This window comes from Embiotoca jacksoni, unplaced genomic scaffold, assembly GCF_022577435.1.
Source record: "Embiotoca jacksoni isolate LCO1_2020_lvr unplaced genomic scaffold, fEmbJac1.0.p SCAF_1, whole genome shotgun sequence".
NCBI classification, from domain to species: Eukaryota; Metazoa; Chordata; class Actinopteri; family Embiotocidae; genus Embiotoca; species Embiotoca jacksoni.
In genome coordinates, this window is record NW_027185229.1 from 20,048,121 (window position 1) to 20,073,020 (window position 24,900).

A 24,900-nucleotide genomic window follows, 5' to 3' on the forward strand; every position below is an offset into this window, starting at 1 on the left:
GACATTTTCATCTCTACCAGCCTATGTCTTCCCGGGGTTTAGAGAGCACATTTTTGCATATTTACTGAGGTTAATTAATCCTGCTCAGGTCAGACTGCAGCTGCTTCAAGTAAGAGCACGATTTAGTCAAATCGAAAAGGAAGCTTATGTGTTTATTTACGCATGTGTGTGATACTTACATGATGTGATGTGGGACCTAGAAAGGTTATATGCGAGTCACCACACTGACATTGGCTTTGTGAATTGATTCTGTGCAGAAACCACAAAATATCTATTGAGTGATGTTCTTGAACGAGGCAGGAGCACAGAACCTCCAAACCTCGACATGAGCAAACTTGCACATCACTTTAAAAAAAAAAAAAAAAAAAACTCTGATCTTTGCATCTTCTACTACAAAATAAGGCTGCCTGCATTGAAGCAGACAATACGTTTCATTTCATCAGGCCCGACATACGTGACCTCTAACCCTCGTCTCCAGCTGCTAGGATTATTCTAGAACTGCCCACAATGGAAGATTCAATGAGAACATGTTCGTATAAATGAGTCCAGGAGACATTTATGTTTCACAGGGGCGACATTGGTTCTACAGTTTTGAGTTCTTGTCTCACCTCCAGCAGAAAGGGTAGTTATGTTTGAAAGTGCTAGCATTGACCAGGCGACCCTTCTCCTTCAGCCACTTGATGATATTCTTGTCAGCATCCTGTAACAGAACATTAATTCATCATGTATTGATGTTAAAAAAAAATTTAAAAAAAAAATACAGTGCAACTTCATGTGTCACTAGTTTTCAGCTGGTTGGGTGTGGTCAGATGTGTGCCGTGTTGCACCTGTAACTTCTGTGTACGGATTATTATTTTTCTTTCTGTATAAAAAAAAATATGGAATTTATAAGGGACATAAAAAAGAGGTTAAAATTAAATGCATCCAAAGCTTATTTTAATTAAGCATTCATGTTAATCTGCCTCACGATCGTTACACTCTTTTGCATCTCAGTATATTTTTCTCATTTCTTTCTATCAATGGAAGCACTTCGAAGTTGTCCTGTCAACTTGTTTTTACGGTCAGCTGCAGCAACTTTAAATAAGTTTCTGTAAGTACACAATTTGCATTCGATCAGGTATTTATTTATTTTCCATCACTGTTGCGCCTAATATTTTTTGCATTGAATTAATATCACAAACACATTCTGCTGTAAAATGCCAGCAAAGTTTGATTTTAATTTCACACCACATTTTATGTTTTTTTTTTTTTTTTTTTAAATGATAGTTAAACAGAACTTAATTACAGACAATGGCCAATATTTAACTTAAAATATGTTTAAATGTCATCATGAAGTATTACTATGTTTTTTATTACATTAAAATATATTGTTTTAAATCAATAAGGTCTCTACCTATATAATGTCCCTATAGATATATTTTACAGTAATTGATATATTACTTACTGTTTTTAGTTTAGTTTTCTCTTGGTTGATTTCCTCAGCCATGGCTAGAGTTAGAGTTGTTGTACCATACCTTTAAAACCAGGTAAAGTAAACGTATGCAAAAATTTCTTTCCTGGAGAGGAAGCCTCTGAAACCTTGAACACACCATGACCTCGAAGAAAAACCGAGGCAAGTTTGCAGCCAAGGTCACAGTCAGCTCACATAGCAATGATGAATAATAAAAAATAAAAAAAAAAAATAGCATGTTCCGTCATGCAGCTCTTTGTTTATGGCAAACAATCTAATATGCAATCAGCCCTGTGTCTTATCACACACACTATATCATCTCCCTCTAACCAAGCTCACGGTGCAATTCACAGGAAGCTCATAAATATGACTTTTCAGCAAGGTGCTCAGCAGGCTGTTGGTCGTGACCTCTTTGGAGAGACAGCGTTTTTTAACGTTTTTCAGCCAGGAGTAAATTTTGTTATGCCCTGACCTAGGCTCATTAAAACATGAAGATACACCTGTGACGTGAAGACTCTGGAAATTCACCTGCAACATGCTGAGAAACTATTTCACCACCTGGCCAATTGAATATAAATAAGGGTTACTGGATATGCTACCAAATAAGTCACACATATGTATTTCTCTTTGCAGCACGGCATAATTAATCAGCAGAGCTACACTTCAAAAACAGTAATTTTACTCCTGTGTGTAATCATTTGAAATACCCTAGCTAAACCATCAAAGCCAGCTTGCACGCTGTGGAAAATAATCACGGTATAGCAACCCAAAGCTTTTATTCCTAAATGGCACATTCAGTATTTTCAATTTATTTTATAAAGCAAAAAGTGAAACGCTAAAAATATTGAAATTTCCTGGGCCCGACTCAGAAAGACCTGCTTTCCATCATATTTGATGTTTTGATGTCACTTAAAATGGGAGTAAGAGAAGGTAAAAAGGCAAATAGAGCACAATGGAAAATAAAGTTACTACAGAAAGACACAAAGTAGAGCATCAGAGAAAAAAAAGAGGTTGATCTCTGCAGTAAAAAAAAAAATCATAACGGCATTATTTTGAATGCACTCACTTAAAATCTTTATTAAGTAACAGTTGGGCAGCATCAGTGTAAATGGTCAACAGTTGTGTCTTGTCAAAACATTTAGAATAAACCGAAGTAACAGTAAAGACCATTAATAACTCTAAGGCTGTATGTTCTGCTTTGTTTAAAATGCAGTTGAGTGTTTCATTGTGAAGGCAGCAGGATCCAACACTTGGATCAAGAGAGGCAGTGATGGTGAAAAGTAAGCAAAAAGAAGTGACAGAGGTATAAAAGTGGGGCTGACTTGGCAGGAAAAGAGGGAAGGTAAATTTAGCAGGAAGGTACTGCAGGAGTAAAGGAAAGGAAAAGAACAAGGAGAAGTGAGGTCTGCCAAAAAAAAAAAAAAAAAAAAAAAACTGAAATGGGAGGGGTATTAGTTATGGAAAGGTAATGAGAGGGAAGGAAGGTTGTTTTAGAAAGTGATGTCAAAATTTGCACCAAGGAGGATTGGAAAGGAGAGGGGAAGCAGGCAAATGCAAAAGGATAATGGGGTCAGATGTGGTAAGATAAATGATAGGGAGTAAGGAGGGCTGGGTATTGAACCTCAATACATCTTTGGTATGAGGAGAAATTTGTCTGCACCAGAGGATCCAAAACTCAAAAAGTACAGAGGGCTGGCACGACATGTTTAGTCAGATTAGTAGGCTTATTTTTCAACCTTGTACTTCCTGATTTGAATGAAAATTTGGGGCAAGCCTGTCAACAGAATGGAAATGTGTTTTCTCTTCATTTTTTAAATGAATCTAAACTCTTGCCAATTATATTTAGACAAAGTTCTAGCCAAATAACGTGTTTAGACAACAATTAACTTTGATATTATTGGCAACATTTGTTAAATGAAAAAATGTTTTTGTAGGAAAAAACATATCAAGGGAAGTGTGGTTTTAGTATCTGTACTGAAACTCAAGTGTCATATTGAAACTAGTACTGAAAAATTTCAAACAATACCCAGCCCAGGGAGTAAGGATAAGATAGGGAAGAAATTAGTCTTCAATTTCAATGAGTAGATCTCTCCACTCCATGATCCTCTGCAGATCGTCTTCATGGTTGTGTTGGACTTGCCGCTGGTCTCATCCTCGATATTTAGACATCTTTGGCAATCCCAAGCCTCTGCTCCTCCCCCTCCAGCAGCTTCCTGTAGGTTGCGATCTCGGCATCCAGCTTGAGCTTAATGTGCAGCAGTTCCTGGTAATCTTTGAGATACTTGGTCATCTCTAGTTTGGTTTCACAGAGCTGGGCCTCCAACTGAGCGATGATGCTCTGTAGGCCCTCCACCTTATCCATATGGGACATCTCCATTTCCTCCAGCTGCTGCTCCAAGGCGGCGTTGCGAGCCCTCAGGCCGTCAATCTGATTCTGCAGGTCTGTGACTTGGTTGTGGAAGGTCGTGATCTCGTCTTTCATGGTCTTCATGTGTTCTTCGTGTTTGCCAGCATGCTCCTTGAGAGTGTCAAACTTGCCTTTGTACCACTTCTCGGCTTCCTGGACATTGCGGGCTGCGACGGCTTCAATCTCTGCGCGCATGCTGCGGAGATAAGCAGCCAGGTCAGGACGATCGCCGTCCAGCTCGGCTGTAATCTTTGAGTCCTCAATCTGCTTCATGAGGTCAGCCACTTCCTCATCATGCAGCTTCTTGAGAAACTCGATCTCGGCCACCAGTTGTTCTATGCGCTTCTCCAGCTCAGCCTTCTGCAGCGTGGCGTTGTCAACATCCTGGCGAAACTCCCTCAGAATCATCTCTGCTTCTTCTTTGAGCGCCAGCTCCTCCTCCAGCTTTAGTCTCCACACTTCTACCTCTTCTTCGATGTAGCCACGTTCGATATCAGCTGCTCCTTTCTCACTGGTCAGGGTCTCAATCAGCTCCCGCACCTCTTTAAACTTGAGCTCATATTCTTCTCCGATGCCTGTGGGGCTTCCCTTGTAGCGACCCTGCAGCGCAGCCAACTCGGCATTGAGAGAAGCATTTCTTTGCTCCAGTGCCTGGACCTTCCCGATGTATCCTGCAAACTTGACATTGAGTTCCTGCATCTCCTCTTTCTCGTTGGCATGGTGCTCGTGTATCTCTGTGCCCAACTCGATGGCGGTTCCACGATAGTTCGAGCGTCCACGGCTGTCGTACGAGGATCCGCGGCAGCGGGAAGGTGACGGGCTCTGAACTCTTACTCTCCCAGCGGCGCTGCTAACTTGCAGGCTCTTCTGGTTGTACGACGCAGCTCTCATGTTGTGTAAAATACCGGGTTGATTTTTCGGTTTACAGAATAACAGATGCTCTCTCGGCTTCTCACGGAGCGACTGACGCTCTCTCAGATCAGCTCAGAGTTTTTATGCGGCAATAAAGAATGTCTCGGACAGCCTTGAAGCTTGCGCGACGTTACAACACTTTTCAAAAGAGGATTATGACAGACTTCCAGAGAACTGTGGCTGCATGCTCTTTATTAGCTAACGCTGTACTGTTAGTGGCCAGGCAGGTCAGGTCCACTCCCTGCCGTTTGCACCAGGATGTGAAATAGTGATCAGATCATCTACGAGTGCTATTTTTTAACTCACTACCCACTTAGAATGCAAATGAACTTGGGTGTGCCAGACTGGATGAGGACATGCAGTGCAAACATTGATAAACAATGACGATGTGCTTCGGTGGCACGTTTTCCTACACCGCTCTGATGTGGTTTTCCTCAACTCCATATCACCAAGTTTTGTAGCTGAAGAATGATTAAAAATTACATGTGGAATATTTTGATTAATATCTTGTATTCCTATTTCAGCTCCCACATAATTGTAAAAAGCAGTAAACTTCTAGCAAAAAAAGGGCACATTTCATGCAACTGTCCAGGATGAAAAATGAAAAAAGAAAAAACATTATGGAAAGATGAATTTTCCAGATACAAACAGAGGAAATGGGGAGCAGTCAGGCACTGGGTATCCAGGCGGAAAATGAAATACTGAATTAAACCAGCTATCGATATTGTTAAGGAATGTATCCTGTGTATCATACCAGTGGCTCTTTCCGGGGGTAGAATGCCTGAAATGTCTGCTAACCTAATCTCCATGTAAATGTATGATGTGTCACTCACTTTGACATACTGTCCCGCAAAGTCAGTGACCTCTGAAGTGAAGCAGCCCGAGGCGTCCACAGGGCAGATAGGAGCCTGGTCCTTCTGGATGATGTTGTATTCAGTGCACACCCGGTAATCATCCTGCAGACAGAATAATGCAAAAGGTTTTGATTTTTTTATTATTGAATTAGTATTTCCCCGAGTTCACTGCCAGACATGTACATAGTAAAGTCATGTCCTGTCGATCAGCATCCTCTAAATGTATTTGAAACTAATCCAATTACATGATCTTGATGCTAAATAAGTTAGACATTTTATTCCTACCTCTGTTGTGTTTCAGTAATATTACAACATATAAAACTGGCTCCCAAAATACTCCTTTAGTAGCCCGTTTCACCTCAATAAATACCTCAAAGTTAATATTGCAACAATATTGTAGGGATGACTATTGGTGATTTCACAATATATTTTGGACTGGAATGAGATTTTTAATAAATAATTATCAGTAACAGATATAATGACTCAGTGAGTAAAGGCAAGTAATATAAATGTTAAAACAGTCTTGTATGTTCAGAAAATAACAATTTCCCAGGAAAAGACAAAAATTATGCCATATCATGACATTAGAAAGTCATAAAAGATATCCAAATCTCATATTATATGATAAAATATCCATACATCGCCCAGCCCTTGTTTAAAGATATGTTATGACTCTATAATAAATTCCTTACTGAGCTGGATACTTCTTGCCGTGTTGAAACTAGCACTACTGGTATGTGACAGCTATGCATGAAAGATCTGAGTACTGTCAGCTGTAAACGTAATTTGTTTCCAAACACCCTGTCAAGACCCAGGATAGATGGCTCACAGGGTCATTTCACATCCAGTCACAACAAAATAAAATTTGAAACATGTACTTTGGCAGCATGTCTCCTCGTACTGTATATCTTCAGGGTAAATGCATTTGTGTTTCAGATTTTATTATTCAACTAATCAATGTCAATGTGACCACTCGATATAACATATATTATGGCAAATAAAAACAACAACATTTAAATGCATATTTAAGTCAGATGCTGACATAAAGGGTGTCGTTAACAGCCCCAGAGGGAGTAAACTCCAGTGAAATGTACAGGAAGTGTCGTGAAAAACGCAGAGATGGAGAGAAAGACTGTGGGTATTCACAGCTGGCTGCAGCCACGGGGGCATCCATCTGCCCATGGCAAGGGCAGACAACCTATTAGCAATGACCCAATACCTCTGATAGCACGACTGCACTGGTCTCTAGAATTCAGAACTCTATTGATACTGTAGCATTCAATACAAATATTGAATGAATCACCCCTCAATAGGAAAACAAATCAAGCTAAAGTGAATACACAAAAAACATAATACCCTCAAGAGGTTTAAAATATTTGAAATGGTCAGACACAAGACACACACACACACACATTTATTAGATAAAAATAAGTCAAAAAAAAAAAAAAAAAAAGTCTGAAAATATTTTCTCAAAGTGGGTCATAGTACTGAAGATCAGAGGGCCGTCGCTGTTAACGTGGCCTTCACTTCAAATTTTGACATCACCCATAGGTTTTTGTGAAGAGCGGTATCGAAGCTCAGTTCTGGGCGTCACTGGCCGTCGCCATCTTGGCAGTGTCTGCCTCAACTTTATTCCCGGCTAATACAAAAACGGGCAAAGAGGTGTTGCATGGGCGGAGCTCAGGCCGACCGAATGAAGCCCGTTTGCTGAAACCTGCGGGCAGCTAGCCAACTGTGACGGCACCCACTTGTCCTTGTCACTAAAAGCAGCTTGTCCTTAATTATGCATAACTTTAATACAATTTAAATGGGTGTGTTCTATAAGAAATTCCTCCCTCACACAGTCATGAACAAGTAAATCAGCTACAGAAACAAAAACTGTGCCGTAAAGTTGGGCATTTCAACATGGGGGTCTATGGAGATTGTTTTCGGAGCCAGACTTGATCTCATTTTTCAGCTCCAGGAGTTGCTGCATGATTTTGACTCACCAAATTTGAAATGAGTAAAAATAAAAAATTCTGTTATTCTCACTGTCACGAACAAATCAAGTTTAGTATGTACACTAATGTATTCATGTGCTATGCATGCTTGAATTATGCAGGATCTACACTTGAGAAAGCACAAGGAAATGTAGAAAACATGTTAACCACTGTGACAACAACAATGAACGCAGAAAACACAAACATTCACATGCTGCAAAAACAGAACCTATTTGAGTCGAGTTATTTTGATAAATATATTAAATTATAGTAAAACAAATATAGAGGGACAGTCCTGGATACACTTTTTTTTTTTCAAAAGGATGGCACAGAAGCCATCCATAGTTTGACTGGTGTACGGTAACATTGTTTTCCGCTCTATATGGGAAACTGCAGGGCTGGAAAACAACCATACTAGAGGTAATGATTCATATCATGCACTATATCACACATCGGAAGTGTTGTATATTATACTGTAATTAGGGGGGGGGCCGTGGGGAGCCCGATAGGTAGCAGGTGGAGCCACATATTATAGTGACGGAGAGGATCAGGACAAACAGCAAGAGCTACACACCGAACAAACAAGCGTCCATTCTCCCCTCCCAACAACCGCAGCACACGACAGAGCATCTTCTAAGTATCGTCTCACCGTGTTAGTCTTCGTTTTGTTTTACATTCATCAAGCGGACACAAACACCTCTCCGAATGGAAACTCATTATACTCCGAGTTTGCTAAACGGGTAATCTGCGCTTATGCGACTGCTATAACAATTTTATAAAAGTGCTAACATGTCGGTGTTGCGTTGACAGCTTGCTTGATTGCCAACAAAGGGCCAAGAAAAAGCAATTAAAGCAGGTTTAAACACCGGTATGCCACCAAGACAGTCACGTTAACAAAAAGCTAAATTTAGAAGTTGTCACTGAGTTTGGTGGGTGAAAATTCACAGTTTCTCACAGCAGTTTTCATGTCATGGTACCATAACAGCACAGAGAGGAAAAACAAAAGAGAAATTCAGAAAAGATGTCACTCACAGCTCCAAAGTAAGGCGCCTGGTGGACCACTCCTGTGCCCTCCTCCTCCTTGACGTAGTTATCCAGCACCACCTGGAACGCGCCTTTCTCCCCACACTGAAGTCAGATGAGGAGAATTAGATGACCCCGGGGGGGGGGGAGGCAATAAGTACAGCCACAAACAGTAAGAGACAGATTTAAATGTAAAGAGAGATGTCAATTTGTGGTCAGGCAGGTAATTCAAGTGAGATATAGGTCTGTCTTCATTTTGTGAGGAACAATATTTCAAACCGTGACATATTCAGGAACTAAAACACAGTCTACAAACCTTGGCAAAGTACTGGAAAAGAGGCTTGTATTTTTTCCCTTTCAGCGTCTTGCCGGGAAACCTAAAAAAGACAAAAGGAATATTTTTTTAAACACCTTCTTTCAGCTTCTGTAATTCACCTTCCCTGCAGAGACAAACCAGCAGAAAACTTGTACAACCGCAACTTTTGACAAGATACAGGCAAGTCTTCCATTAAAGGAAACGCTTTCATGTTAAAATGTGACTGAATATGAAGGATGTCATTGCTGACACTTGTAAAAAAAAAAAATCCGGCCGCCAGTTTGATTTCCTCACTAAAATCTCCCTAAACAGTGTCCTCTGCCTGTGCAGCTGCCACAAATCCTGATGAGAAAAGAAAGGAGCTGAACAACATGTTGATGCGCTCATCTGAGTCACCTTCAGTCAGAGCTGTGAGCTTTAGCTTCAGGATTTATGTAATGGCCTTTAAGCTTTAGTAGCAACACAGAGATTTGAGGACTTCCTTTGCCTTGAATTTCACCTCAGTCTCGCGCAAAATAAAAAAATATAAAAAAAATCTAATCTATAATTAATTCTTAGGAGTCAGTACTCTCCTTAAAATATGCTCGGTTGAGTTTGACATCAATAAAATATCAAATGTTAGATTGGGCAATACAGAACACTGCTTCTTTTATTGGAGATGCACATCAAATATTTATAATTAAGTTTGACTTCTCTACTAATTACAATTTTTTAAGTGGGTATGTGATTGCAACACTTCTGAAATTTTTATGAGACTACCATTATTTTGGAAAGGATAACTAAATGTATCCGAAGGTGTTGTTTTCCAGATTGAAAAAGAAAAAAAAAACGATGTAAAAGGCAAAGTTTTTGTTGTCGTTGTTGAAGGACCTCTGACTTTATGAAACTAAACCTACACTGTTGGGAACAAAAACCTTCAATGCAAACAGGAAAATGATTTGTTTTAATAGGAGGCATAGGATTCCTCTAAGAATCACCATCATTGAACATTTTTATTCGGTAAGCACAAAAACTGCCTCCGCATCTCCCGAAATCTCTGTTTAAGGGTTACGTTTGTGCTGGCAGCTGAGTCAGTCACGATACACTGCTTTTGTAATCGTCGTTCAAATAAAGACGTCTGCGCCCCTGACTGCTGTATGACGACTTTGTCCTTGTGGAAAAATAAGAGGCTCAATCGAGGGCGAAACATTTTTCAACATGGCTTCTTTATAGCCAGTTAATTTGTCCAACATATGCGACGAGTGGGGATAAATCATGTCTGGAAATGTGTTCCATCAGGTTTCAGTACATTCTGTCTCCGTTATTCATTCAGGTGTTTTCCTCATCTGACTTTTGCCTCATTTTCCCTGCCATGTACCGCACCGTCTCTTTGCTCCGCAATCATCCCGAGCTGGGAAATCGAGGATTTTATTTCCCTTCTGCTGCATAGAACACTCAGCTGCTGAAGTACATGTTTGCTAATTCTGCTGTCAGTCATTTGATCCACGTCTCTTCAGTCTAGAAGACAAGTTATACCTCAGGAGTAAACCTTTCGCAGTAAATGTAAATTACAAGTTTGGCACTTGCTAAAAGACAGCAGCAGCGTTTGAATTATTTAAGTTTCAGTGTCCCAAATATAAAATATGGAGGCTGTACTCTATCACTTAGTGTAAATATCATTTTTATACTCTATATAATGACAACTACACTTATATCAGGCCTGTCACAATTATTACATAATTGATTGATCTCAATTATTTGAGCTGACAGCAATTATTTTTGCATTATCATCATAATCGTTTACCTTCATCTGTAGAAAAACAGCTGGATGAAGACCGTAGAAATGTAATATTTCCATCACAATTTTTCCATAATTTTCCACCATCTGAGGTTTGACTTGTGCTCTTTTAATGACATCATCTCGTTGTACCTTCTTCTGCGATGGTTTAATGCCACGTGTGTGAAGAATTAGAGCCACATTGAGTACATTGTTTATTTTCATGATTGTTACGTGTCACTGTCAGAAATGTCTTTGTATATTTCAGTATTATTTATTGTATGTAAATACTTAAATATGGTATATTAAGTGACTTATGTCATAGCTGCCCCGGGCAACTTCTGTTGACAAACTCTACAAAGGGAAACAATTAAATATTTGTATTTACATTTTCAAAGCTAATACATGGCTCATGTTCTTCATTAAGGAGTTCAATTCAATTGTGACACAATTAATCGTCAACTGAAATTTCATGACTTGACAGTGCACCTTATGTACAAACTTTTATCGTCACTCAAACTTTTATTTCAACCCGTTTCAAGTAGAGGCGGAGTAAAAGCTAATGTGAACTGAAAACCACTGCAACACCCAAGTAACCACGCAACACACCACAGTTGCAAAGGCAACTCATATTAGCGTCACTGCCACTACCAGCATTTGCTGACTGTAACAGAAAGCAGACAATCGGCTTTTATTTTCAAGACAACTAACATACCTCACACTACTGCAGATCATCACCTGACTTGAGCATTAGTCAAAAAGACACGTTTGTGTCAGTTAAAAAAAAAAAGAAAAAAAAAAGCAAAGAAAGGTTGATATTTGTTACTCGGTATGGTTGACAGATACTGTTGCCTTAATGCTACATAAATGACCATTATTTGTGGTAATGCCTGCAGTAGAGATTTAGTTACATCATGTGTAAATAGTATTTTGCATACCATCTGTCTGGTTGCTATAATGAAGTAGGAGTGTGTTATTCCAACGTGTCGTACAGTAAACTTATTTTGAGGAAATGATGCTCAGCGAAGGACTGATGTTCTTTGGGTGCTGAGGTATCTACATTTAGAGTATTAGTCATTTGCACTTCTCATGTTTAAAAAAAAAAAAAAATTAAAGGGTCTTTTGTACTCACTTGTCCAGGATAGTGTATTCGCTCTCCGACTTGAACAGAGCTCCCAGCCTGGCCTCCATCATAATGTAGGTCTTGTCTGTGGCGTTCTCTGAGAACAGAGCAAAACACCAGTGATTTTAGTCATTCGTTGGTTTTCACTTTATTCCGTCAGGCCTGCGTAAAGAATAAATTCAGATTCATCATTAAACCTGCAGTGTGGAACGTCTGTCGACCCCTTCTGACAGTCATTAAAAAAAAAAAAAAAAAATCTAACAGATACACATGCTTCTCCAGGTATTTTACAAATAACAACCTGTCCAAGAGCAGTGACACAACGTTTGCATCCATCTTCAGTCTCTTCTTTCAGTGCTCTTCAACATGAGGACACTTCCCCAATGGCTATCCCTGTTTGTGTTCCAAATCAATTGGCCTCTTTTTTGACCCTAAGCCTCCCTCTGGACACAGAGGTTCTGATTATAGTCAGGATTATCCACTCCACAAACTTTTCTTGGATGCTTGTTAGGTCTTTCCGTCACACTTTTAGCTGCTGCTGCTACTGCTGCTGCTGCAATGTAGTGCGGCAGTTAATCAGGTAATACATTTTCTGAAAATAATCAGCACCTATTTTGATAATCGAAAAATCGCTTCAGTTATTTACTTGAGAAAACAATATGAGTAAACTGAATATTTTTGGTTTTTGGACTGCCTGTCAGAAACAGACAAGTCATTTAAAGATGTGATTGACAAGCGTTTGGTATTTTTTTCAATTATTAAGAATCTTTAGTTGCAGCCTTACATGATGCAGAAATAGTACATACAAAGAGATTAACTATTGTGGACTGTTTAAGTCAAACAAACAAAAAGGCAAAAATAATAGAGAGTAGGACTCATCTGCTACATTAATGGCATCACATGACTCGAACATAGCAGAACACTGGCAAAATAAAATCTGCTGTTTTGAAGATATTTCTGTTTTCCCCCTTTATATATTCTTTTCCAAGCAGCTAATAAATCTCACAGTACATTAAATAAAGTCGGAACAACAATGCTGATAGAATATGATATCACTTTTTTACTTGGGGTGGGGTGGAAGAACTGCTCTGGTAATTTTTCAAAGTCTGTCCTCCCACTAGCTCCTGCAGAAAGACTTAAGTTTATTGACCTGAATTTCATAAATATACAATGAACAGCAGCTCAACGAACATGGTTGCAACACATCCTTAAAGCTGTGTCCTACATTCATATCAGCTTTTCCTAAAAGTCAAGTCCTACGTCACAATAATACTGTCATCCCAAAAGTCAAGATCAAGTAAGGAACCTATCATGTAGCTACAACCATTCGACCTCGTAACAAGTGAGATAAATAATTTCCTACGCTTGGCTGGTGTAAAATAACTGCCTGATATTTCAGGATACTGAACCATCTTGGAAAAAATGGCCAAAGGGAGATTCTAGGGAAAAGAAAAAAAAAAAAAAGAGGAGACATTGAGAACAGCAGGGACAACAGTTGTGAAGAGGGCAAAAACCAAATGGCTTATGTCAGTGAAACAAAACAAAAAAAAAAAGTGTGGGGCAGCATTAATAAAATATGTTTCTTCCCCTTAGTGGTGTGACAAATAACTGCACAGCTCAGACCTGCCGCCACTGACAGCCCTCAACTCAAACAACGACAAAGGCAGCGAGGGAAGGAGACAGGCGTGAAAGGAGACACAGTGAGAGAAAATAAGAACAATGAAGGATAAAAACAGGTGGATGTGAAGGCAAAGAGTGACATAAGGGGGGAAAAAAATTGGGATGAAGATGGAGCGAGAGAAGAGGGGAGATAAAAAAGAGAGACAGAGCCGATACCAAAAAAAAAAAAACACAAAAAAAAAACCCAACACATTCATTGGTATTCCAAGGCGGTCTCCCATGCAGCACAGCACAGGCGGTGCAGTTGGGGTGACAGACTGTGCTTCAACAGTGCCCCCTTCAGTATGAGCTGGACTGTGACAAGCCAAAAGGAATCTAGGTCATCCTTTTAAAAACCCACCAGTTCCTCTCAGAGGGAGCCAAAAACTACAGCAAGAGGGTAACAGGAAAACAGTAGCCATGTCTCTGGAGCATTCCCCTTTTTATATTTTTATATTTGAACAAGGACAATGCTTTTTTTAAGTGGCCTGATTTGAAGTTCATCCACATTCCTAGGTTTGAGAGACACACTGATGTACAGTACTGTATACACACACACACACACACACAAGAATGGAAAGAAGCAGGAAAGAAACAGGTGTAAATAACAAGATTAATGATAGCTGATTTTCTTTTAGATGTTTCAAAAAAAAAAAAAAGTATTAGTTACAACCACGCCTTTTTCAACATGTCTGCTGTAAAAACACCATTAAAAAGGACAAAATTGAAACAAAATCAGACCGACGTGGTTGTCATTTTGTCATCAAGCGCCTACGGTATTTAAATAACAAATGTACCCGCACCGACAGGCTTGTTGGTCTTAACATGACGCGTGTTCAGGCACACTGGTGGCGTGTTGCTATCTTGAGGAACCCGAAAGTGATTCCATATTCAAATTTTAAAATAGTGATGTGCGACGACATAAGTGAGGGCACCCCGTACGTTACACACATAGAAACATGCAGCAACGCACAAACATGCAAAAGGTTAAAGACTGAAATATGAAAGATTATTGCATATAATGGACATCAATCTGTGCATGAGCAGATCTCTGTCCTCTGCGTTCTTTCCTACTATTTAGCAAATCTGCCGTTTTAAAAGCTATCCAAGAATCTTCTTGCGAGTGTACCCGGCTCTAAAAAAGAAAATGACACTCTCAAGGTTTTTGTTTTTTTCCCCTAACCACACCTATAAATAAAAAAAAAAAACAAGTACAACTCATTTCAACCATGCACCTTTCCGCTCAGATTATCTGGCGTTAAACTGGGAGACGTGAATTTGGATACGCCCCTTATTCACCTGCATCATGCGCACAAGACTGTGCTTTGATCAGTACAATGCAACCCTTATTGTTTTCAGAGAGACAGGTGGTTCAGGTTTTGGATCCTGTCGATAAGAATTCATCGCTTGAGATAGCAAAAACATCTCTTCATTCACCCTGTATATGGAAACCATGCACATAAGTTGATAAACAACTTTAATTCCTGTTCTTTTGTTAAAACCGAACAGGTATTTTATGTGGGTGAATCTACATCCTCTTAAAAGGATCCTACATGAACATCAGCTGTCATAGCATCAAGTTGCTGCTCATGAATGTTGAGCAGCTGGTTGATTGTAGATAAAAACGAAGTTGTAGTGAGTCCCTCATCATACAATAACAACAACAAAAACAGTCTGATATTTTCAGCGAAGACTTTAAAGCCTAAGGCTCGAACGTCCACCAACACATTATGGTGCAAAAATCATTTCCTCTGGGTATAATTTGCCAAGGCAGCACTCCTCCTCTGCTAATTTGCTCCTGTTTGTTCTTTCTGAATAAAAAACGCCCATCAGCTGATACTGTGGTCCAAAACACTGAGCCCACAAGGGAAACAAGATTTTCAGTCAGAAAACATTCGCCTTAGGCATCAGCATTTCAGCAACATCGCTCAACAAAACTACCAGTCCTGGCAATTCAAGTTACACAAACATGTTTGTCAGCAGGATGGGTGAGCAGCTATTTCCCTTTTCTCTATCTCGACTTGAAGAAAGTACACAACAAAATAATGTTTTTGATAATAATTGGAAAGTATCCAGACTACAAGAACATTAGGACCTGGTGGTACTGTTTTTTTTTTTTTATATATATATATATCAACAACTTCTGCAAAGAAATATTCAGACCCAGCCGGCACATCGGTGGTTGTTGTACGTGTCGACACGAGTGAGCAAACCCTGATTTGAGAAACTTGTGCGAAGCTTTGTTTCTCACCTTTGACCTTGACGTAGAAGAACTCTGGGTTGACACAGAGCGCCAGGTTGCTCGGCAGAGTCCAGGGAGTGGTTGTCCAGGCGATCAAAGCAATGTCCTCATTACCAACCAGCGGGAAGGTGACGATCACTGAGGGATCCTGCACATCCTGCAAACAAAGATAAATCAGAGATGAGGTCAGTTTGTTCTTAACAGGTACGATTATCTGCACTCTCTTGTCAGCTTTTAGGAATAAAATAATTCTGGACAACAGCAAACGCGTGAGGGGTTTGTGTTTCGTTCCAACCTTGTAGTTCTGATTGGATTCAAAGTTGGAGAGGGGGGTGTTGCAGGCAGTGGAGAAAGGCATGACTTTGACACCTCGGTACACCAGACCCTTGTCATACAGCTGTTTGAACACCCACCTGAAAGAACCACAACCAACATTTTGTATAAAGAAAAGAGCGATTAACTTCACACAACAATACGAGTCTCAGCATGGACTATATGACATCTTCGTTTCGTTTCTTTGGACCTTTTCAGACATGGAATACATAATTAAATTGGCTTCATCTGTCTGGTTACGTGAAAGCTTTTGGCCATTCAAATGTCTTACAGCTTCAGTGAGACATGACAGAGTATTTAGGTAAAGAGTTTAGTCCTTGAGCAGTTTTGGATACCTGGTGTGCAGTAGGAAGTAATCCACAATGCTGCCGCCAGACTTCTTACTCGGACAAACGGACAAGCTCACATCACCGCTGAACTCAAATCCCTTCACTGGCTCCCGGTTGCACACAGAATTAATTTCCAGATTCTTACACTTACACGGCCAGGCTGATCTACTCAAACCCTCTTCCTCATCACACCAAATATGACCAAATATGCTAAACCCGCGACGACCGAGCATTTGAGGTTGTGGCACCTAAATTATGGAATGCTCTACCCGCATCCCTACGGTCTGCTGACACCGTGGACTCTTTTAAAAGTCGCTAAAGACATTCCTCTTTACACGGAGGTTTGGGTAACCCCTTAACACCAGGCTTCCATCTTCTGACTACTAAGTGTGTACAATGCTTTTATCTTGCATTGTGTTTTAATGTTTTATATATGGCTTGTATGTTTGTACTTGTAAAGAACGTTGTGATTATGTCTGTGAAAAGTGCTACATCATAAATGTTACTTTACTTACTTTAACCCTGTGCTGTTTAATGCCTTGGCAAGACTTGACAATAACCCAGTACACTGCAGTGGACAGACAGGTGTACTACACGGTTTGGGGTGATACTTGGTTGGATTGTGTCAGTAAATGAATTAAAGGGATCTTGGACAGTGGTACAAGATGTGCATTTCTTCTTTCTTCTTAGAGCTTTACATTAATCTAATGGTGCTCAATTAAGACGTGTGTCATGTTGAGAGTGATTTAGAAAGTCCAACCTGGCAAGACTGCTGTCAACCTTTTTGTTAAAAGTAACCAAGGTGCAAATTGACATGAGAGAAAGTTAACATTAAGGGATATGTGTCTGAAAGGGGCTATAGACTGTAGCTGTTGGCAGTTATAGTCAGACTCCTGTCGCCTGTGTGGCTGGCTGGTAACAAGTTGAAGAAACTATACAGCGAGGTAATTGCCCAACTTTCAAAAGAAATCTCTGCAGTAGGTGACTTTGTGCTACAGTATTATATGTCAAATAGCCCCTGAAACGAAGAACTGAATTCCTTGTGATGAACCAAACCATGTATTCTACAAATCAATATGCCAGATTTTCAGATATTCATACCAGACAGTCTCCATGAACCATGGGTAAAGAGTCTTGTAGTCATTCTTGAAGTCGATCCACCTGCCCATTCGCCTCACTGACGTCTAAGTACAAAAAGAAACACACATAACAATCAAAAGAATGTAATGATCATATCACAAAATGTCTGCAGGTCAATTCTTTCCAAAATATTATTTTAAGGTCAGTGATTCAGAAGCAGAATCCAAAACAAGAGACATTTACCTCCCATTTAAACAACACGTGTTGTACATTTGAGACATGTGATGCAACCTCACTATGTTTTAGTGCATGTTTAGTGCACTCAGGAGTATTACAAATATTCTTAGTCTATACTCACCTCCCACTCATTGGAGTATCTCATGACAATGTTCCGGCAGTGCTTGTTGTACTCAGCAATCCCCATCTTGGCCACATCTTCAGGCCCTTTGATCCCCAAAGACTTGTCAATCTCATACTCCTACAAAAAACAAAAAACAAAAAAAGTCAAATTATGCGTAAATCTTGCTAAATTACAGTACTCTTAAGATATTTAAAAAATTGACAGAAAAGACAGTTGAGACAAATTCTTACCACGGGCAGGCCATGACAATCCCAGCCGAAACGCCGCTCCACATGGAAACCACTCTGGTGGGCAAAGCGGGTAACAATGTCCTTGATGGTTCCAGCTAGGATGTGACCATAGTGGGGTAGACCCGTGGCAAAGGGAGGGCCGTCATAGAAGGTGTACCTGGTTGAAAGATTGGCAGGGAAAGTAAATCTTAAATATCTGGAACGGCACTGTTTTCTTTCTTATTAAACAACATGCATGACTTGTTGGACAAGATTACTGTCATATCTGGTCTCTGGAAAACAGCCTTGTCTTTGACAAACAGAAACCATGACTAGAAATGGCAACAAATTCAGTGATCATATGCGTGTTTATGTCGTAAAACTATTCCTGAATGAATGCTTTTCCTTTACTGATGGCGCTGTCAGATGCATTAGACTGATTCCACATTGAATCTGAATTGTCAATACAGACGTGGTAATGGTTAGTGGGATGAACCGAACATGCTCTTAAATGTCAGGTAGTGTTATTAGGGGCTGTTTGTGACCAAAGTTCTTCTTCAGTGCTGCAATTTTGCTTTGTTTGGCTGGCAAATGTCATCATGACGTTTAATCTTTTCTGGGCTAAAAAAAAGGAAAAACAATCCACATAATTTTTGAAAGGTTCATTAATGCATTTGATCTAAATAAGAGCTACGAGCAGAGATTTCAAATAGATCACTAACTGTATAACAACACTGGATTGTTTTTAAAACTATCATCTCATTTATTTGTTAATTTATTTTGTAAAAATAAACAGATTTTTTTTTTTGTGTACCTAACTTAATGTTTGTGCCGACTAGTTTGTATTATTATAAGTCTGCTTAATGAGTCATTGCACTGATTTCAATGGTCCATTGTTTCTTACTACATTTTTTTAACATGATAAACAACCACTGAGACCATGAAAACTTACACTAGCGCCAAAGACAAATTAGTTAGACAGGAAATGAAGCTATTTTACTTGGCCATCAATAGCCGGGATGGCATTTAGTACAATCCTGAAGCACTTGCCAGCATTAAAATGACCCAAGATGACTATGTTGCTGTTCTAAACCATCACACACGCAGCTATTACATTTTACAGACTAGGTAAGCAAGTGTGTCAAACTAAAGTGTAAATTCTGTTTTGGATTTTATATCTTTGGCCAAATAAATACACAAAGCTGATTTAAACTAAGGGGCTGTTCAAGAAAATGGCGACATCATCTTGTGCTTCAACAGCTACTTGTGGGAATATATTTTTGCCTAGTTAAGACAACCAATAGAAACAAAGAGACAACTGGATTTACCTCGGCCTGTTTTTGGACTGTTTGAGGCATTCCTGAAAACATTCCTTTTCCAGCCACAGCTGCAGGATCTTCTCCTCCTCAGAGGGAAAGTTGATGGACTCGGGGACTGGCTCCACCATTGCGTCTGTCCAAACACACACAAAGCAAAAGTGTCATGTCCTAGACTGGTTGAGCAGGAAGACAAGGAAAGAAAGAAAGAAAAAAAACTGTGTGCGTGTCACCAAGATCACCTGCATGACCTGTTTATGTTAAATCAAACACGTTAGGAGATGAACAGAAAGCATCAACATGTCCTCAGTCGTCCTCAGTTAAAGTCTCCCACTTTCAACAGATGTTACCTGCAGACAACCTGTCAAGGCTCAGTACATTGTTAACAGATCATGTTGCCCCCCCCTCCCCCTCTTTTATAACATTTTACGAGCTAAACTCAAGCCTATTGTTAAACGATATCTCTACGTGCAACATGCGGTCGCAGGCATTTTGTCCAAAGTAGTTTAATTTAATCAAGAGTCACTTTCCCGCAGCAGCTACTTCCCAAGAAGGACGCCTCCTTATTGTTTAGCTAGCAGGCTAAGCTAACAGTTACGCGCTTCTGTTCGTTAGCTCGCAGCTAAACTTACCGTGAAGTTTGTTAAAGGCGGCGTTCAGACCTCACATACGACATGTTGCGCGGCGAAGCGTGGATGTAGTCAAACTATTTATGGTTTCATCGTTACTTGAGTTTGAATGCGGGTACTCACGTGTTGTGTCTGCACCCGGCTGCCCACGGACGAGAAATGACGCAAGCTGGAGAAAGAGCATGAGCGGAAGTGACGTAGCGGATCTGTCGCTTAAAAATAAAACGCGTAAAAGTTGAATATTATATTACAAGTATATTATATGATACAGATGTATAATTGGGAAATGCTTTTTTTAAATCTTCCCTTTTTTGGGGGGGGGGTCTAATTATGAGGATTCCTTCGTATACACGTATAAACCGTACTCCTAAACTTCACCAGCAGCTATGTGTTTTATTCATCTATTTATATAGTTTTGTGCACTTCAAATGATCAATTTAACAATTTAAATGTTATTGTGTCTAAATGTGTTATTTTCATGTTTTGCTGAGTTTGTCACATGATTAAAACTTTATCTTTATAGTGCCAGTGCATTATGAGAAGTAAATCTTCAGTACAAGTACATAGAAATAAATGAAAGCTCCATACATTAAGGACCTGTCAGTATTTTTGCTTTAAAATTGAGCTTGCTCATTTACATTTCTTTTGTGGTATTTTGCTTAGTTTTAGTTTTGACATTGCACAGAAATAAACAAAACATGCCTTTCTAAAAAAAAAAAAAAAAAAAAAAAAAACTATCTGTAATTTTATTGTGTTCCTATTACAACTGTTTAAATATCTTTGACTTCCCTTCAGGATTTTTTTTTACAGCTTTGTCAGTAGTGGAATATTCAAAGACGAAAGAGTAACAAGACAAAAGCTGCCGGAAGAGAAACCCAGATTCAGATTCACTGGTAGATCTGTGCTGCAGGTATGTAACTAAAGTGTAGTAGAGCAGTGGATTTGAAAATAGCTCAGCTCAAAAGCAGCTTTATTGATTTCCATTATTTCCCTTGACCCCTAAACTTTGAGCACAAGACTGAACGACTGTGCAGGGAGATAGATTTCATATTTCTCTGTAGGTTTAGACAGTGAAAATCTGAAGTACTGAATGCGTATCTACGAGTTCTTGCCCTTACTATTAATGATCTTGTACATAACTATGGTTCCTTTAATGGTAAGAGTGCCGTCGCATTTGAGAAGTGTTTTCCAAATAACCAGCCCCCTAATCTTGTATTTGATTTACTCAAATCTGAGATTGGACATTGATTAGACAGGAGAGGTGTTGAAAGAGAGCAGAGGACTGACATGCAGTAAACATCCTGCTGGCCATCAAACAAACCAGACAGTAACTGTTGAGGGCATTTGTACCCAAGTGGTACGCAGCTTAACCATCCGGATATCAAGTCGCCCCAGATTACATTTTGTGGAGCTCATAGTTGCCTTTCAGAACACACTTTCTTTAATTGGCTCAAAGTTACCATCTTGGTGAAAAGGGTTTGGAAATCTACGCAGAGATCACATTTCTGTTGCAGCTGTGCAATACAATCACAGCAAATCAACTTCCCCCAATCTGATTTTACTTTAGTTTGAATCTTAAAACGTCATTCTTTAACCGTCAGCCAGTCAGACTAAAATATTTAAATTTTGATGCACGATAACGGACGGCTACGCCGACACTAAATAAACGCTACGCTCCTAATAAAGTGATTTATTTCATGCAATCAAGACAGAGGCAGCTACAACAAACACGATTCAATCTGATGTTGGTTTGTTAACAAAGCATAGTTTTATTGTGATGGTGGTAACACAATCTGGAACGCTGACAGACAAAAGATGACCGGATGGCAGTTTATTTCGCCTTGGCTGCCTTCTGTGCAGCCTTCATGCCCTTCTTGTTGTGCTTCTTAGCAAAGCGCATATTCCTCAAGAACTTGGGATCCACCTGCAACAAAGAAATAATACACACAGAGTGAGCGGGTCAAGTGCGTCAAGATCGAGCAGCGCACAATTCAAACAACTTTAATCATAATAAAGCAATACATGGGCTCAAAGTGTAAAAAAAAAAAAAAAAAAAAAAAAAAAAAAAAAGCAATCTAAATATTTTCTCGTCCGCAGCATAGTTACATAACAGGTTCTGGTGCAAAGGATGGATGAAGTAAAAACAGATGTAGTTTGTATGAAAAAAAAGTCAGTTTCTACGTGAAATCGGGCTGAGATGATAATCGCAAGACCACAGTAACACGGTCATGAGTTGCCCATCGAGGAGTTCAGGTCATTACTGTCATATGATACTGTGATATGAAATATGAACACAAGCAGCATTACTTATTTTCTGTACGTGCAAATGCTTTTGTAGGAAGAAAATTCAGCTGCTCTGCATTTGTGGTAAATTGCCAAATCTCAGTAATACAAGGCTTTTTAACAGCAGTAAAAAAAATAATATGAAAAGAAAAGTCCACATGTCACAGAATGGAATTAAAATCAAATCAGCTTTCTGTTGGAATCAAAAATATTCTGAGGATCTTAAGATGTTTTTTATATAGATGAAAACAATCCTGCACTGGTATTAAAGACAGGCTGCAGCTCACAAAGTCTAGACGACAACCAGCTGTCCTCCAGTTCAACATCCAGACAATCTCCCTACAAATGAAACAAATGGCAACCAAGAGGAGGACCAACTCCCAGCTATTTTAGTGACTTGTAAAATGTTCTGGTTCACCTGCTTTAGAACAATTCCTGCTATCTTTTAATGTCCAGAGGAGGTTTGCTTTGGATTGAACAGCAGTGGAACTTTGCAGGAATAAATCTCCTCTTAAGAACACATTGCTGGTCAAAAAGCAAATGTAGCTCAGATTAAGGTAAGGCTTTTAGCATAAATTCATTTTACCAAGGACTGTAGCACATTCACACGCCTTTTAGTCACCTGGTTAATATGTTTTTCGGCAATAAAATTTCCATCTATATAAGTAACCGAATCTAAGCTCTTTATCCAACGTTTCTCTTTTAGATATTGCTTAATAAAAAATAAAATAAAAACACTTCTATGCTCCTCAGTGCAACTGGGAGCCCTTGAATAACTCTGGCTGAGGCCAAAAAGTGTCCGGACAAATATTTAACTTGAGCTGCAGCCTCTGAGGATTTCGGAGAACGTTAGAGGTTATAAAAAAAAAATGTAAAACAGTTCAATATGAGTGGTGAAAAGGCAACAGGAGCAAAAACTGCACACACTTTTTTTTTTTTAGACTGGCCTCCATCAGTGTTTACATACTGGTTTCCACACCTGAACACTTTTTGTGTGTCCCAATAATTTCCACTGGTGCTGGAAGGACAGTCTTCCAAAACAACACATTTATTTCCCTACAGCTGAAAAAAAAAAAAAAATCAGATCTTGCATCACTCACGTAGCAAACCGGATGTAGAGCTTGCAATAAGCAGGTTGCCATGGCGTATTTGTGTGCCTATTCCCGACCTGATTTTTCAGAGTAAACACCTGATTTCTAATATGCACGCAAACACAAAAACAGGATTGCGACTGCACGTACCCCCTTCAGGGACTCGTAGCGCTGAGATGTGGGCTTCTTGATGCCATTCCTGTGGGCTTTACGAGCTGTTCAGACAAAAGGAGGGAGGGGGGAAGATTACAATCCACTTTTTTTTTTTTTGTGTGTGCAATATTTCCCTTTATAAAAGGTAGGGAGGTAGTTACTTTATTAATCCCAGAGGGGACATTTTTTCGCTACAGCAGCATACAGAAGCAATAAGATAATAATAGAAATAATAGAACAAAATAATAGAATAGAATAATAGAAAAGCAATAAAATAGCAGTAAATAGCAGTTAAAAAAAATATAAATATAAAATGCACAGTATATGCAGTACATTATATATCTATATATATTATATACAAACAAACCAAGAAACACAGTCAACATATATATATATATGTATATATATACAGTACAGTATATATATCTATATATATTATACACAAACAAACCAAGAAACAGTCAACAGTGTTATTGTACTGTGTGTAAACTATTTGAATGGAGAAGTACGTAAACCCACACAGTGATTAAGCCTGTACAATTATAAAATGAACTTTTACTTACACTGGTTGTGGGTTGTGTGGTTCTTAGACTTGGCCATTTCGACGCTGGTTAATCTTTTAAAAGAAAAAAAAAAAGAAACAGCATGAAACATCAACTTTGTATTTAGCATTTCTGCAGCTATCCGCTGTTAGCTCCGTTTGGATCGGTAAGCCAGGAAATCCTGAAGCTTTATACAATGTTGAAGGCGACGTTTGATGAAATAAATGACCTGTAGTGGTCAGAAAGCACCACGTTAGACCAAAGAACTGCCACCGAGAGTTAAAGTATGTCGTCCCGCAGCTGTATTTATTCGTATCGCCTGATCGGTGCAGCTGCTGCGAGGCTGCTGCCTTTTTAATGTCTTTTTTTTTTTTTAGCCTTTAATGAGGGTCGTACACAACCCATACCGACATTATTCTATGATTGGTAAAGTGCTTTATTACAATTGACGTCCGTTTCCGTGCGGACATTTGAAATACGCGCAGATTGATAAGGATTTTAAGAGTTCACCGAAGTGAGGAAAAGTAGATACCTGCCGCACGAACAGACGACAACCGGAAGAGAAAGAAAATTTGACCCTGACGGAGGAAAAGAAGACGACGGCAAGAGAGGAAGTCAGTCGAAAAAAAAAAAGACTCGTTTGTTAAATCACACCGCCGCCTGTTGGTGATTTCTGGTATAACAGGCAAGAAGTCCACTGTGGGCCACGGGGTGTCACTCTCAGCTTAAAAAAAAAGTTAAGACTTGTTCTGCTTTCTGTTTTACAAATGAAAGTAAAGCACAGACGTGACTTCCTGTGCCTGGTAGGCCATGATTTCATCCCTTTTTCTGCTCCACAAGGTTTTTCTTTTCT

The 24,900-nt window shown here is 39.4% G+C and overlaps 2 protein-coding genes and 1 pseudogene across 3 annotated transcripts in view; all 3 read right to left on the reverse strand.

Moving 5' to 3' along the window:
- Nucleotides 1-20,133, reverse strand: part of iars1 (isoleucyl-tRNA synthetase 1) — a 54,907-nt gene extending 34,774 nt beyond the window's left edge. Inside the window, exons 1-12 of one of the 2 annotated variants that reach the window (XM_069146433.1) lie at nt 20,102-20,133; nt 19,362-19,485; nt 18,055-18,211; nt 17,822-17,941; nt 17,485-17,567; nt 16,017-16,134; nt 15,731-15,878; nt 11,830-11,917; nt 8,942-9,002; nt 8,635-8,730; nt 5,603-5,725; nt 609-700 (exon numbers count right to left, since the gene is read on the reverse strand). In XM_069146433.1, coding sequence (XP_069002534.1) covers nt 609-700; nt 5,603-5,725; nt 8,635-8,730; nt 8,942-9,002; nt 11,830-11,917; nt 15,731-15,878; nt 16,017-16,134; nt 17,485-17,567; nt 17,822-17,941; nt 18,055-18,211; nt 19,362-19,480 — 1,205 coding nt within the window. In that variant the 5' untranslated portion in view covers nt 19,481-19,485; nt 20,102-20,133. The other variant, XM_069146424.1, reaches the window with a different exon arrangement.
- LOC138199816 (vimentin pseudogene) lies at nt 3,612-4,773 on the reverse strand (annotated as a pseudogene).
- A 1,590-nt stretch (nt 20,134-21,723) lies between the features above and the next one.
- On the reverse strand, nt 21,724-24,639 carry rpl29 (ribosomal protein L29). The gene is made up of 4 exons (XM_069146447.1): nt 24,580-24,639; nt 24,069-24,121; nt 23,503-23,567; nt 21,724-21,902 (listed from the first exon to the last, which is right to left on the reverse strand). The coding sequence occupies exons 2-4, from the start codon at nt 24,103-24,105 to the stop codon at nt 21,810-21,812; spliced, it is 195 nt and encodes a 64-aa protein (XP_069002548.1). The 5' UTR covers nt 24,106-24,121; nt 24,580-24,639; the 3' UTR covers nt 21,724-21,809.
- Between the last annotated feature and the right edge of the window lie 261 nt (nt 24,640-24,900).